Here is a 16821-nt window from a genome sequence, read left to right as displayed (position 1 = left end):
CACACCTCAGTTACAGGAATTAGGATCGGCAAGATCTTGGGGTTCTTCTCTACTGGAATCTCCTCTCCATCAAAGTCCTCCTGTGTGCAACTATGTGATTAAATAAGAGGGATGTCACAAGGACAGGGAGAGAAGACACTTATTCTTTCCTCCCATCGGCCCTTCAAAATGGCTCCATCCGTGCCACCTGAAGGAAAACTTACACAGGTTCTGCCTTAAGCAAAAAACCTCTCCAATCACTATTGGTCACATTCATGTACTCAAATCATCTAGTGTAATAATCACACTCTCAATTTCACTGAGGGGTGGGGCGCCTGGGTGACTCACTCAGCTGAGCATCTGACTTCAGCTCAGGTCATGATCTCGAGGTCCATGGGTTTGAGCCCCACGTTGGGCTGTATGCTGACAGTTTGGAGCCTGGAGACTGCTTCAGATTCTGTGTCTCCCTCTCTCTCTGCCCCGACTCTGCTCATGCTCTCTCTCTCACACAAATAAATAAACACTTGAAAAAATTTTCAGAAGGAGTTAACATGGCAGAGAAGTAAGGGAATGTGAAGTTCCCTCGTCCCTCAAACACAGAAGTATTGAGGCAAGAAGGTTTGAAATTCCAGGAATCCAGGCTACAGAGTGACAGAAACATCTTCAGGGGCCCATGGGGACAATGTGATGGGCCACAGATGCATGATTTCAAACTGGGAGAGATAAAAAAGGCAGCGTAGGAACGGAGGGGAGGGATCCCCTTCTGCAGAAAGACAAAAGAAAGCGAAAGAGATGTTGCAGAAGGGGAAGGTTGTATTTGGACAAGAGAAAAAACTTGGGTTGGGGAACAGAAAAAAATGGAGAAAGTACCAATTTTTAACTGCAGGGCTTTCTCCGGCCTCTTTGTGTACCTGGGGAGGAGGGGAGCCAGCCCGAGCTCTGTAGCCAGCTCCCAGGCACAGTTGGAGAGAGCAATCCCCTCCCTGAGTGCTGTGGGAAGAAGGCAAATAGCCATTCCAAGGACAAAGGACACTGCAGGATCCCCCGCCACCCAGAGGCCCTTTGGACCATACCCTGGAGTGACAGTAGGCCAGAACTGGGGCACGTGGAACAGGATCCTTTAAGACATTGGGGTTTGAATCCCAGCCAACTGCCTGGGAGACCCAGGATCCTGAAGCGGAACAGACTGCCCACTCGTGCTCCTTTGGCACTGTGAGGACGACCTGAACAGAGTGGTCTAGGATGCATGGTCTGGGGAGGAGAGACTGGGGTGTCACCATTTTACTCCCCATCACCAACAAGGTGGGGCTTCAGGAAACAGACAATGGATCCACAGTGGAGGTGGACCTGCTCACACCAAAGCATGCCCCTCTGCACTTGGTAACTGTGTGTCTAACAGAGCAAGACTCAACACTGACTGAACCAGACAGTCCCTCCTCCAGACCAGCACAGGCACTGGTTACAAGGCACCATCAGGTATTGGTCCAGTAGTTTTGCGTTCTCTGATTTGATTCTTGGTCAATTTTTATGTTATGTATATATATACATATATATTTCTTCTTCTTCTTCTTCTTCTTCTTCTTCTTCTTCTTCTTCTTCTTCTTCTCTTCTTCTTCTTTCATCTTTCATCTTTCTTCTTCTTCTTCTTCCTCTTATTTCTTCCCTTCTCTAGGCTGGTTATTCTGGTTGTTGGCTTGTTTAAGCAGACATTTTTAAACTGTTCTCTTTATGCCTCTTCTGTATCTCCTTTATTTTCCTCTCTATCTCTCTCTATGGAGTAAGCCATAAAGTTTCTCTGATCTCTGGTCAATTTTTTTTCTTTTCCTTTTCCCTGCCCCTGTCATTTCTCTCTTTGTGTGGGATAAGGACTCTTCCACCACCACCCCCATTAAAATTTTTTTTCCAGGCATACTTCAACAAACAAATCAAAGCACTCCTGGTGGAAGGTCCAAACCACCACTAGGAATAGGGAGACAAAGTAATCAGAGTCTCAACAACAAAGAGCACAAAACACACTCCAATAATACCTCTTGAAGGGCCAGGCCCTGGACAACATTATGACCCCCTGTTTTAATATAATAGTCCTCACAGGAGCAAGACCCATAAGAAGCTATTAAAACACATAAGTGACAGAAAACTAGGCAAAATGATGAAATGGAAGAATTCTCCTCAAAAGAAACTCCAGGAGGAAATGACAGCTAGAAAATTGCTCAAAACAGACATAAGCAATATAACTGAGCAAGAATTTAGAATAATAGTCATATTAGTGGGCTTGAAAGAAGCATAGAAGACAGACGAGAATCTATTCCCACAGAGATCAAGGAACTAAGAAATAGTCACAACGAATTAAGAAATGCTGTAAATGAGGTGCAAAATAAACTAGATGCAGTGACAGCTAGGATGAAGGAGGCAAAGGGTAGATTAAGTGAAATAGAAGACAAAATTATGGAAAATGATGAAGCCAAGAAAAAGAGAGATAAGAACATACTAGACCCTGAGGGGAGAAATAGAGAACGAGGAGATTCAATGAAACATAATAATATCCATAAGAGTTCCAGAAGAAGAAGAAGAAAAGAGAGAGAAAAAGGGAAGAAGGTTTACTTGAACAAATTTATTGCTGTGAACTTCCCTTATCTGGGGAAGGAAATGGACATCCAAATCCAGGAGACAAAGAGAACTCCTTTCAGATTTAACAAGAATAGATCTCCTCCACAGAATATCATAGTGAAACTGGCAAAATACAAAGATAAGGAGAAAATTCTGAAAGCATCCAGGGACAAAGGGGCCTTAACTTACAAGAGTAGACACATAAGGGTAGTAGCAGACCTATCCACTGAAACTTGGCAGGCAAGAAGGGAGTGGCAGGAAATATTCAATGTGCTGAATAGGAAAAATATGCAGCCAAGAATCCTTTATCCAGCAAGGCAGTCATTCAGGATAGAAGGAAAGATAAAGGTTATCCCAGACAAACAAAACCTGAAGGAATTCATGAACACTAAACAAGTTCTGCAAGAAATCCTTAGGGGGACTCTGAGTGGAATGCTGCAAAGACTCAAAGGAGCAGGGACATCACCACAAGCATGAAACCTACAGGTAACACAACGACACTAAATCCATATCTTTCAATAATCACTCTGAATGTAAATGGACTAAATGCCCCAATCAAACACATAACATATCAGAATGGATTAAAAAAAAAAAAACCAAGATCCATCTATATGCTGTCTACAGGAGGTCCATTTTAGACCTGAGGACACTTTCACATTGAAAGTGAGGGGATGAAATGGGTAAGGGGCATTAAGTAATGTACTGAAATCATTGCTTCACTATATACTAATTCAGATGTAAACTTTAAAAAATAAAAAATAAAGTAAAAAAAAACAAAAAAAAAGTGAGGGGATGGAGAACCACCTATCATACTACTGGAAGTCAAAAGAAAGCTGGGGTAGCCATGCCTATATCACACGAACTAGATATTAATCTATAAGCTGCAACAAAACCTGAAGAAGGGCAATATATCATAATTACAGGGTCTATACATCAAGAAGAGCTAACAATTGTAAATGTTTATGCTCCCAACTTCATTGCACCCAAATACATAAATCACTTAATCACAAACACAAGTGATCTTATCGATAGAAATTCTGTAATTGGAGGAAACTTTAATTCTCCACTTACAACAATGGACAGATCGTCTGGGCAAAAAAAAAAAAAAAATCAATGAAGAAACAAAGGCTTTGAATGATACAGTGGACCAGATGGACTTGACAGATATATCCAGAACTTTTCATCCAAAAGCAGCAGAATTCTTTTCGAGTGCACATGGAACATTCTCCAAAATAGATCACATCCTACGTCACAAAACAGCCCTCAACAAAAATAAAAGAACCGAGATCATACCGTGCATATTTTCAGACAACAATGCTATGAAACTTGAAGTCAACCACAAGAAAAAATTTGGAAAGCCTCCAAATGCATGGAGGCTAAAGAACATCCTACTAATGAATGAATGGGTCAACCAGGCAATTAAAGAAGGAATTAAAACGTATATGGAAGCAACTGAAAATGAAAACATGACAGTCTGAATCCTTTGGGATGCAGCAAAGGCAGTTCTAAGAGGAAAATACATTGCAATCCAGGCCTATCTCAAGAAATAAGAAAAATCCCAAATACAAAATCTAATAGCACACCTAAAGGAAGTAGAAGCAGAACAGCAAAGAAACCCCAAACCCAGCAGAACAGCAGAAGAGAAATAATAAAGATTAGAGCAGAAATAAAAAATGTAGAACCCCCTGCCGAAAAAAAAAAAAATACAGTAGAACAGATCAATGAATCTAATAGCTAGTTTTTTTCTTTTCTGGAAAAAACAAAGAAAATTGATAAACCCCTAGTCGGGCTTCTCAAAAAGAAAAGAGAGAGGACCCAAATAGATAAAAATCACAAATAAAAGTGGACAGATCACAACCAACATCACAGAAATACAATTATCAGGGAATACTATGAAAACTTACATGCCAACAAACTGGGCAACCTGGAGGAAATGGACAAATTTCTAGACACCCACACCCTACCAAAACTCAAACAGGAAGAAATAGAAAATTTGAACACACCCATAACCAGTGAAGAAATTGAATCAGTTATCAAAAATCTAACAACAGAGAAGAGTCCTGGGCCACATGGATCCTAGGGGAATTCTACCAGACATTTAAAACAGAGTTAATCCTTATCCTTCTCAAGCTGTTCCAAAAAATAGACATGGAAGAAAGCTTCCGGACTCATTCTGTGAAGCTACCATTACCTTGATTCCCAAACCAGACCGAGACCCCACTAAAAGAGAGAATTACAGACCAATATCCCTGATTAACATAAATGCAAAAATTCCCAACAAAATACTAGCAGATCAAATTCAACAGCATCTCAAAAGAATTATTCACCACGATTAAGTGGGATTCATTTCTGGGCTGCATGGCTGGTTCAATATTCTCAAATCAATTAATGTGATAGAAGAAAGGATAAGAACCATATGATCCTGTCAATAGATGCAGAAAAAGCATTTGACAAAATATAGCATCCTTTCTTAATAAAAGCCCTCAAGAAAGTCGGGATAGAAGGAACCTACCTTAACTTCATAAGAGCCATATATTAAAAGCCCACAGCTAATACCATCCTCGTGGAAACAAAGTAAGAGCTTTCCCCCAACATCAGGAACATGGCAGGGATGTCCACTCTCATGGCTGTTGTTTAACGTCATGTTGGAAGTCCTGGCCTCAGCAAGCAGAGAACAAAATGAAATAAAAGGCATCCAAATTGGCGAAGAAGTCAAACTTTCACTTTCCGCAGATGACATGATACTCTACATGGAAAACCTGAAAGACTCCACCAAAAAGCTGCTAGAACTGATACATGAATTCAGCACAGTCACAGGATACAAAACCAATATACAGAAATCAGTTGCCTTTCTATATACCAATAATGAAGCAACAGACTACTTTCTTACACCATACACAAAATTAAACTCAAATTGATGAAAGACCTACATCTTAGAGAGAAAACCATTAAAACCCTAGAGGAGAAAACAGGCCATAACCTCTTTGACCTGAGCCCCAGCAATTTCTTGCTCGACCCATCTCTGAAGGCAAGGGAAATAAAAGAAAAAATGAACTCTTGGGACCTCATCAAGATAAAAAGCTTCTGCACTGCAAAGGAAACAATCAACAAAACAAAAAGGCAACCAATGCAATGGGAGAAGATATTTAAAAGTGACATACCAAATAAAGGGTTAGTATCCAAAATCTATAAAGAACTTACCAACCTCAACACCCAAAAAACAAATAACCCAGTGAAGAAATGGGCAGACAACATGAATAGACACTTTTCCAAAAAAGACATCCAAATGGCCAACAGACACATGAAAAGATGTTCAACGTCACTCATCATCAGTGAAATACAAATCAAAACCACATGGAGAGGCCACCTTACACCGGCCAGAGTGGCTAAAATTAACAACTCAGGAAACAAAAGATGTTGGCGAGGATGTGGAGAAACGGTAACTCTCTTGACTGTTGGTGGGAATGCAAACTGGTGCAGCCGCTCTGGAAAACATTATGGAGGTTCCCCCCAAAATTAAAATGGAACATCCCTACAACACAGCAATAGCACTACTAAGAATTTATCCAAAGGATACAGGAGGGCTGATTCACAGGGGAACATGTACCCCAATGTTTATAGTAGCACTTTCAACAATAGCCAAAGTATGGAAAGAGCCCAAATGTCCATCAACAGAAGAATGGATAAAGATGTGGTTTATATATACAATGGAATACTACTTGGCAATGAGAAAGAATGAAATCCTGCCTTTTGCAACAACATGAATTGAACTGGAGGGTATTATGCTAAGTGAAATAAGTCAGTCAGAGAAAGACAGATGTCATATGTTTTCACTCATATGTGGAGCTTAGGAAACTTAACAAAAGACCATGGGGGAAGGGAAGGGAAGAAATAATTTCAACCAGAGAGGGAGGCAAACCATAAGAGACTCTTAAATACAGAGAACGAACTGAGGGTTGATGGGGGGGGGGGGTGTTGGGGAAAATGGGTGATGGGCATTGAGGAGGGCACTTGTTGGGATGAGCAGTGGATGCTGTATGTAAGTGACGAATCATAGGAATCTGCCCCAAAACCAAGAGGACACTGTATACACTGTATGTTACCTAACTTGACAATTTATTGTCAATAAATTGACAAAAATTTATTGACAATAAATTGTCAAGTTACCTATATATATATTTACAAAAACTTTTAACAAATATTGCTGAGGGTTAAATCTTCTACTGTCCTTGGCATCCTTGACATGTGCCTGCTCCCAGAGAACCTGCAGTGTAGAGAGGGCTGCTTAGAGCTCTCCCCATGCTGCCATTCTCCTCCTGCCCTTGCCTTGGCTCTGATTCTTCATGGGCTGGAGGAGAAGAGGCAGAAACACTGAAGATGAGTCAAGTGTAGTCTGGCCTTGGAGGGGGGGGGGGGGACAGTGGCAGCATTCTTAGTGGCTCTTTTCCCCATGGAACACTGTTAATAGCCTTCAGTCTCCTCCGGGAATCTGAAATCATAAGCCCAACAGAAGGCCACTCTCTCCTCTCCCATCACTTGCTTCAACGTTTGTTCCTAGTGCCGGAATTCCAGAACTCTGATGCACATACAAGCTGCTGGGATCCCTGCTGGGCCCCTGGGCAAGTCCCCTTCAAACTGGCTTTGGGTGCCTCCCTCCCATGTGGCCCCATTTCATATATGAGGAACACATACTTTGCCCCCCTGTTAGTGAAAGTTCTGACTGCGTCCAAGACCTCCACCACCGTGTGTACTCTGCTCCCTCAACAGAGCAAAGCAACAGCCTTCATGTATCCCATGACCACCAGGCAGCAGAGCCAAACTCCAAAGGACACACAACAAGTCTCTTAATGTACACCGTCCACACCCCTCTGGCAGTATCAAACTCCAGAGGCCGCCTCACTAGGTTTCAGGAGAGAGAGAACCTCCATCTCTCTGGACATGGCACGCAGAGACGACTCCCTGTGGGGCCTCCCTTACATAGTCACACGGTTACACCTGGGCCACCTTCTGCCCTGGGGAGATGATTCTGCCACAGATGGACTCCAAGAATTGACCAATACTAATTTGTCATTGTTCTTATAAATTAAATGTTCTCGTTTAAAAAGTCCTTTCCTCTTGGGATGCCTGGCTGGATCATTTGGAAGAGCATTCGACCCTTGATCTCATGGTCATGAGTTGGAGCCCCATGTTGGGTGTAGAGATTACTTAAATGCTAAAACCTAACAGAAAAGGTCCTTTCCTCTTGACTCCTTCAAATATCTATCAAATTAGTTGAAGGACTAAACCGCACAAAACTGGTTCTTGCTTCTTCCTTTGGGCATCCTATATGGATCTTCTAGCATATAGCTTTGGACTGCGGGGTTTTGGCAATTAGTAAAGATTCAACTGATATTAAGGGAGATATTTATGTTACCCCGAGCGTTTCATATAGCCTTCTGACCCAGATTTCAAGTTAATGCAGGTCATTTACATTGGACCCTAACTTTGACATCTGATATTGAACTTGTCACAAACCTATCTGAACGCTGTTGCTCCTGACACTATCCTTCCCCTGAAAATCTTACCTGTCACCCTGAACTTTCCTGTTTCTGAATAGATGCATGACCATCGTACCCATCACCCACATGGACACATCCTACACATCCTTCAGAGTAGACTTCATACGCTAAATCTTTCCTTAGGTCTTCCTCTATTATTCCTAGTGTAAATTCCCCATCATGAGTCATGACGCTCACATATTTCAACAAAAGGGATCATGCACACATTAAATTCCACAGTCTTCAGCTGGAAATTACAGTCTTCCAGCTTCAGCTGGAAATTCCACAGTCTTCAGCACTGAAATAGAACCACATTCAGAGAAAACTGGAATATAAAATATGTTAAGAGAAGTGAGTGAGCAATATTTCGATTGTCAAGTGAAGAGATAATGATTTATTTGATTTACTCGTTATTTCTCTGGTTATGTCTTACCTTCCAAAAAAGAATCTAAGGTTGGGAGAAAAGAAATCAGCTTACATAAGCTGCACATTCAAATGGCCTGAACACAGGTTCATTGTATTAAGAATGCTTCTGCATATCTCTGGGGGAAAATATCTTTTAAACGACTCTGAAATGAAAAAGGACATGGCAATGGTTCAGACACTTAACATGTGCAGGATTTCTAATTTGAATTTTCCTGAGTCTTTGAACTCTATATGCCATTGCCTGATTATGCCAACTTTGTGTGAAGAGGGACAGGTGGGAAGGGGAGGCGGTGGGGACTGAGAGCTGGGAAGAGGCTCCATTCTGGTTAATTCTCGCTGCATAATAAGCCATTCTGAAGCTCAGTGGTTAAAAACAAAAACCATCATTTATTTGTTCTCATAAAGCTGCCATTTGGGCAGGACTCAGCGGGAATGGATCATCTTTGCTTTCTGCAAGTTCGTCTGAGATGGCAGGGCAGCCGGGGGGCCCGCTTCTGTGTTGCCTCACTTGCATGGCGGGCAAGTTGGTCTGAGTCACAAATGAAAGGTGAGCTGGGAAGTGGGCCAGTGACTTCAAGCCTTCTGCCTGGGGGCCTCTCAAGAGGCAGCCTGGGCTTTCTCACAACATGACAGTCAAGTTCCAAGGGCAAGAACCCCAACAGGGCAAGGAAGCATTGCCCACATGTAACCTTAGAGTCACAAGGTGTTGCTTCAACCATCTGCTATTAATTGAAATGGTCCCAGATCTGCCCACTTCCAAGGTAGAAGACACAGGCCCCACAAGTCAGTGGCAGGAGTAACAGGGTCAGGTTATAGGAAGAATAAGTAGAAGCTACTGTCACAGCTGTCTATGGAAACTACAATCTACCACTATCGCAAATCATCGTAAATTCAGAAGAAAAAATGAAATGGTCTTTACTACCAAAACATATGCCATATTTGTGAAAGCACCCTCTTAATCCAATTTGAACCATCTCTAAATAATCCATTCTCAGCCTCTTCCCTGATATTTTTTATTTGTTCAGCATACTTCATCTTTAGCAATTTTATTTTTTCCTCCCGTTCTTCCTGTGATTTATCAGCATATTCCTTTTCTACTAGTTGAATTTCATTATTTAATTGATCGGTGTAGATCTTCTTCAGGTCTTCTTCCCGTTGCTTCAGCCTCTTCTCCGTGTCCTCGTAAATGGCATTGGTAAAGTAAGCCCCTCCATTGCTCTTCACCATCTCCTCTATCAGCTCCACCAGCTCCTGCACTTGAGCTTCCTTCTCGGCCTCTGAGGCTCTGTTGTCGAAGGCACAGTAGCGGTTCCCACACTCGCTGATGATGTTTCTTAGCTTCACATCTGAATGTGCCAAGAAGTCACTCAGACTCTGCCCTTCCAAGTTATTTTTGCAAGTGAACAACACGATCATGTGCCTCAAGGCTGGCTTCCCAAAGGCAGCCTTGATCAATGCCACGGTCTTCTGCTCTTCAAATGTGTAGCGGCCCACCTGCAGGACCAAGACGATGGCGTGGGGCCCAGGCCAGGAGTAGAGGACACACCGGCTGAATTCCCCGCATGTGGTATCCAGCATCTCCTTGTTGTCAAAGAGCCCTGGGGTGTCAATAACAACAAGTTTCCTCCCCTTCCATTCCTTGGATGCTTTTTGACACTTGGGAGTGACAGCATAGGGAGCAACTCTAGACTCAAAGACTCTACTCCCCAGGATGGTGTTGGCCGTTGCGCTCTTCCCACTTCCAGTTTTCCCCACCAGAATAATCCTCAGAGTGTTGTCCTGAGGGTCCGCCATTTCACTACCAGGAGTCTCTGTGGTGTAAAGGAAAGGAAGGAGGAGAAAAAGAGTCAAAGAAGGTAAGTGGAAAGCATCACTTCGCTCCTATGACCTATGTGTTCCTCCCTGAAATCCTGCAGTAGTCTACTATCCATGTTGGTCCCATAAAGACAGAAAGATGAGACAATTCAATCACCATGGAAAAACAACAAAGTAGTTAAAGAGTTCCCCTACAAAAGAGTACCAGGTCCACATGGTTTCATGGGGATCTCACTTAACCTTTCTTAAACTATTCCTGATGACTTAAAACAGAAGGAAATCTTTCCAGTTCTTTCTATGACATAAGTATGATATTGATCCCAAAGGCCAACAAAATTTCACCAATAAATAAAGCTACAGACATGTCTCATTTGCGAATACTAATGCCAAAATCCCAAATAAATTGTCAGACACTAAAAACTAATACCCCACAATTAAAGGTGATTTATTTCAGAAATAGTAGGGTGGTTCAATATGAGAAAATGGATTCTTAAAACACATCCCATTTAGTAGATTTAAGAAGAAAAATACCTTGATGCAGAACAGACATTTGCCCAAATTCAACACTGTTTTAATAGATACTTCTTTAATGTGATTTTATAGAAATATAAATTTTAAAAAATTTGTCACCATTTTTTTCTCTGCAGCTAAATAGTTGACTATAAATTTCATTTGGATGAATGAAGAAAGGAAATTAGCCTGTACAGTCAAAAAAGAGAAGAACGATGAGGGAGGGCCAGCTCTACCAGATAGTAAAATATTTTATCCCCTATACTTCAGGCAATAGGACGTGTGTGTAAACAGAGACAGATCAGAAAACAAAAACGGACAATTCAGAAATAGACCAAATTGGTCGACTATATTCATGAGTATCCAGTTCAATTGTATCGTGTTACATTTATCTTCCATAAGGCAGCATCTCACAGCAATGGGGAGAAAGATGGACTAATAACCATCATTTGGATAACTACAAAACCACACAGAAAAAGACAAAACTGCACCCACGTCTTCATGCCATTCACATGCTAAATACATTAGAAATATAAACACTAAAAATCAATCCACATAAATACTAGAAGAAACTCAGACATATCCTTTGTAACCTAGGGGCGGGGCAACTCTTTCTAAGATTTGAAAGATTGTAAGGAAAAGGATTCATACATCTGACTACATAAACATCTAAAAGACAATGGGAGACAACGAACACCACGGACAATTAAAATACGAATGTCAGACTATATCAAAGAGGGTTAATTCTCCTCTTATACAAAGAATACCTAAAGGTACAGAGACAAATGTCCAATAGCTCGATAGAAAATGGAGCAAGATATATGAATAAACAGTTGAAAGAAAAAAAAGAAATGTCAATGCTCCTCAACTATGTAAAAATATATGAAAACTCACTTAAAGTAGAGAAAAATAAATCCAACATAGGAAAATAAAAAAACTAAATATAACAAATTAAAATTACACTGAGATACTATTTCTCCACTTACAGATTTGGCAAAAGTGCAAAAATTTGCTGCTATAATCAGTCGGTAAAGGTTTAGAGGAAACAGGTTCTCTTCTCCACGGCTAATGAAATTGAAAAACAGTCTAAAACCTACAGGGGAGAAATTAGCAATATCGTACAAATTACATATACATTTATTCTTGGATTCTGAGTCCCAATTTTAGGATTTATGCCTGTAGTGGTCAAGGGCAGGTCACCCCTAAACGTGCAACGTTGGCATACTGACCATTTCATACAAAAGTAACATAAGATACAGCCTGTGTGGGAAGATTACTAAGACCCTCTTCTGTCCCCCTGCAAGCAGGAAACAAATCTCCCATGTAAAAGGTGCCCTTCCTGTCCCAGGAGGTAAAGAGACACTCTCATGACCAGGGATGGGAGATTTAGAGCCAAGAAGACTGTATAAACAGCCCACTACTTTCTACTAATTTACTACCCCAGCCCAAAGTCTCTTTAGAATTCCTCCCTAACAGATGCTCCCAAAGTTAAGTTTTCCTTGTTTTGTCAATCCCTCACAGATCCATCGTCTCTTTGCCTAAAAACTATAAAAACTGCCTGCCTTGGCCATTTCTCTTGGTTTTAGTTTCATTACTGAGCATCTGTGCACACTGCTTTTTTTTTTCTCTTGTTAATCTGCCTCAAGTGAATGTAACTCTTAGTACAGCTGGAAGACCTTGAAGGGTAGAGGAAGAAGTTCCCCTTCCTTATGTCCCAGAGCTACACTGAGAAAAACACAGGAAAATATTAGGCATATATTTATTCTCTGTGTCACTATTTGTAATAATTAAAGACCAAGAATCTACCAAATGCCCACTAGTAGGGGGCTGATTGAATGAACCAAGGTACATACACACAGCGATGTATTATCCAACTGTAGAAAGGAATAAGAAATACCTCTCTATGCCGGGATGGAGAGATCTCCAGGATATTTCATAAAGCAAAAAAAAAAAAAAAAAAGGCAAAGTGAAGGAAATAATATTTACTTTACTGTCATTTCTCTAGTGGGGAGGAACATGAACTGTAGGTACAAAGTACAACATATATTTCATGCACATGAAAAAACAATGGCAGATCATCTGAACTGTCACCAAAGAAGTTACTGACAGAGGGATGGGAGGAATAAGGTGGGGGACAGGTTAGAAGTTGGAAACTGCTTTGAATATACTTCGATTTCATAGATTTGTCTTGAAAGCATGTACTTCCTTCTTTTTGAGAGTTCGAACCACAGCTCTTTTCCTTTATGTAAGACCTACATGTGTACCTGCTGTTGCTGGCTGGCATAAATTCAAAGAGGATTTTTCATTTGTACAAAAAAAAGCTGAACACGAATTCAGCGTTCCGCATTTGTTTCACAGCCAGTTGAGCTAATGGAGAGGCCGAGTGGGCCGTTGTGCACGCCAGCTGCCAATCACCTTCCCCGGGAACCTCACACAGGGATTCACCATCCAGCCACCAGAGCTGTGAGCCAGATGAGCACGTGGGCTTTCTCTCAATTGAATGTGTGCATCTGTTAACAAGTTGTGTCTAAAAGTATCAGAAACACATAAGGGAGGTTATTTGGGGGAGATCTGGGAATGCGCACCCTTTTTCCATGTACATTAATGGTAATTGCTGCTCTGCTTTATGTCATTTTGCTTCATAAAAGATTTCATAGGAATGTTCTGCTTGCAGATAGTGAGGAACATCTGTAAATAGCTTACATATTTATACAACAAAAACTATATTTTCAGATAACTAGTAAAAATCAAAAGCAAATGCAATACATAGTATTTGGTGTAATAGGCAAACCACACAAAGAATTGGTCCAAGAAACTTGAAAATGCAGTTGCTTCATTGGCTATTGTCCTAATGGGATAGAGTGTAAGGCCAAATAGGGGGAAAAAACGTCAAGAAAATCTTAAATTGTTTTCAGGAATCCTGTCCTATTCTTAGCTTTTTGTGCACATGTGTAGTTTTGAAGCCCAAGGACAAGCCCAGTGGCAATGAACACTCTTAGTGCCCATACTGTGCCCTTCAAATGCCATTTCCCACCAAACATTAAGAATCTTAGGAGAACGTACCGATTCCAGATCTGGGCCAAGAAACATGCAAGTGGATCCTAGACTATCTAGTCATACTAGTAATCGAGGATTCTATCAAAAACTATTCAGACCGTGGGATGCCTGGCTAGCTCTGTCAATACAGCATGCATCTCTTGATCCCACGTTCATGAGTTCTAGCCCCACATTGGGTGCAGAGATCACTTTCAAAACAAATGTTTGAGGGGAGCCTGGGTGGCTCAGTTGGTTAAGCGGCTGACTTCGGCTTAGGTCATGATCTCACGGTTCATGAGTTCGAGCCCCGCGTCGGGCTCTGTGCTGACAGCTCAGAGCCTGGACCCTGTTTCAGATCCTGTGTCTCCCTCTCTCTGACCCTCCCTCGTTCATGCTCGGTCTCTCTCTGTCTCAAAAATAAATAAATGTTAAAAAAAATTTTTAAAAAAATGTTTGGATCTTACCGAAAGGACTACAGGGCCAACTTGAAGAGACAAGATGGACAGAGATGGGGTAATTTGAGTATCAATGAGAATAATAATTTCAATGGATTAAAATTTATCAAATATGTTGAACTTCATGAATTCATAACAATACCAACATTCTGAAAGAAGTGAAGTGTTCTCTTTGGGGTATGCTAGGAAATGATGTCATCAGTCTGAACATGGACAAAAAAGAATCAAGCATTCCTTTTGTCTTATTAACTACACCTTATGGAAATGAAAGTATGATTCAGGGGAACTTTCTTTTTAAAGGATTATGCCATCCAATAAATGAAGAAAGAATGATAGAATTATAATATTATGATTTGCCACCGTTAATGAAACAAAGTTAGTCTAGGCTATCATTACTGTCTGCTACATTACAGAAAGAGACAGAAGAATATATAAGGTGCCTTCTCGTGGACGTTTACAACTGCACCTATGAAATATTGCCACCCAAATAACCAGGCAAGCCTTCATATGATCAAGCCTCTCCTTAAATTTAAACTTATACAAAACACGGAAACTGGAAGAACATGTCATATGACGTCTTGAGAATTTAAGGAGCAAAAAGTACACTGTCAATTCTCTTGGAAAAAGGACCAACCATTTCTTAACCAAAAACATTTTACAAAAAGAAACTGGAAGGTGAAAACTTATTTATCAAATTAAAAAATAAAAAAAAATAAAAAAAAATAAAAAAATAAAAATAAAAAAAATAAATAAATAAACTTAAGAGATATGAAAGAATCGAAATTTATGAACAGTATTTGGAGCTGATTTCAGTTTTAAATTCTAGGAGACGATCTGGGAATTGGACTACACCTGGTAATTTTTTTAAAATTCTAATTGCTCTTTGAACTCTGATTATGGTATATTTTAATGACCTTTATCTTCCAGACATATATATGTAAATAATTACTGATGAAGTGATAAAATTTTTAGTATTCTACTAAATTAATAGTTTTTAGTATTCTAATGTTTAAAGTGTATGTATGTATGTATGTATTTAATCTCTACACCCAGCATGAGGCTCAAACTCACAACCCTGAGATCAAGAGTCCCATGCTCTTCCCACTGAGCCAGATAGGCGCCCCCACTCTAATTTTTGAAATGAGGAGATTGATGTGGCTCAGAAATGCTGAGAAAGTTGCCCAAGGTCACTGCGCTAATGGGCTTTGGGCAGAGAAGTGATCCAATGCAAATTATGTCTACCGTACCCTCATGCATAACCCTTGCACACTCTGGTCTCTTCTTGGTTCCTTCTCAGGCCCTTGATTCTACATTTCTCTTTACATTGGATCAGAAATAGATCATGGGAGGCCAGGAGAGGTAGATCACTCTCTGTCCAGAAACATGAACTGGTAGCAACCCTGGAATTAGGGAAGGCAACCAAAGGGCTTCACGCACATTTGTTTTCTATAGAATAGCTCATTCTCTCCCCAAGGCACCCCTTCCTTACCTCGTCTGTTACACTGTCAATCACACCATTTCTCTCCTTAAATGTGGGAAAGGACACCGCCAGCTGAATTCTAGATTTACTGTGCCATTTGTGACCTGGGTATCCCAGGGAATTTTATAAAACCACATGCACACCATCTGGGATTCAGATTTTCTTTCAGGAAAGAGAGGGATTGGGCCAGACTGGTCTCTAAATTGCCTTCCAGCTCTAAAGACCTGCCTTGAGGACACTAGTTTCCCACTAAGGGAAATGGATGGGGTGTCAGGCAGTACTCACTCTGTCATGACAGCAACTGATGGAAGATATGCTGTTCATCAAGTTTGTCCTGTTAAATAGGAGACATGTGGACATAGGCCACTCTCTTTCCTTAGCCCCACCCTGCCTTCTACTGAGACTCCTGTGGCAGCATCCTCATTGCTGGGCTGCTGGTACAGTACCTGCTCCCTTCTGGAGCAGAACCCACACCCATGTACACCCCTATTTCCTGCTGCCCCTCATGGCTCCATTGCTCTCAGGCCAGGCTCACCTTCTTTTGAAGGAGCTGAGTTCCCCATTGTTCTCCAAAGAACCTGTTTGAGCTGCTGCTTTTGCTTTCACTGTGAGAAAAATGTGTTTCACTCTTTAAACCTCTGAGGCAGGAAGCTCAGATTGGGTGGAGCTAGTGAAGGAACTATTTGGCTTTAAAGAGACAGAAATATTGCCCTATAATTGGAGGAGTGCTTGAGTTTTACCAGGGTGTAAGCTTTTTCTCCATGTGCCTGCTATCACACCAAATTTTCCAAACCTATATTTGGTGTTTGGGGTTATACTGGTGGATCCCAAAGGCCCTTATTACATGACACAAATCATGCACACAGAGCCAGGCATGGTGTTGGATCATCTTCCCTGCATGCAGTGGGTGACTCTGGCATGATTCTAGGAAGAAGAAACTCAAATAGGTGGCTAGATGTGTCCAAATTTAGAGCCT

General features: G+C 41.1%; 1 protein-coding gene across 1 annotated transcript in view; it reads right to left on the bottom strand.

Moving 5' to 3' along the window:
* The window catches only part of LOC131508388 (uncharacterized), a 40170-nt gene extending 23650 nt beyond the window's left edge, over positions 1-16520 (bottom strand). Inside the window, exons 1-2 of the mRNA XM_058723480.1 lie at positions 16381-16520; positions 9469-10360 (exon numbers count right to left, since the gene is read on the bottom strand). Coding sequence (XP_058579463.1) covers positions 9469-10360; positions 16381-16408 — 920 coding nt within the window. The 5' untranslated portion in view covers positions 16409-16520. The remainder of the gene's footprint in view (positions 1-9468; positions 10361-16380) is intronic.
* Positions 16521-16821: the final 301 nt, after the last annotated feature.

This window comes from Neofelis nebulosa, chromosome 4, assembly GCF_028018385.1.
Source record: "Neofelis nebulosa isolate mNeoNeb1 chromosome 4, mNeoNeb1.pri, whole genome shotgun sequence".
NCBI lineage: Eukaryota > Metazoa > Chordata > Mammalia > Carnivora > Felidae > Neofelis > Neofelis nebulosa.
The sequence above is the reverse complement of the archived record's forward strand: the minus strand, read 5'-3'. Positions and strand labels throughout refer to the sequence as shown.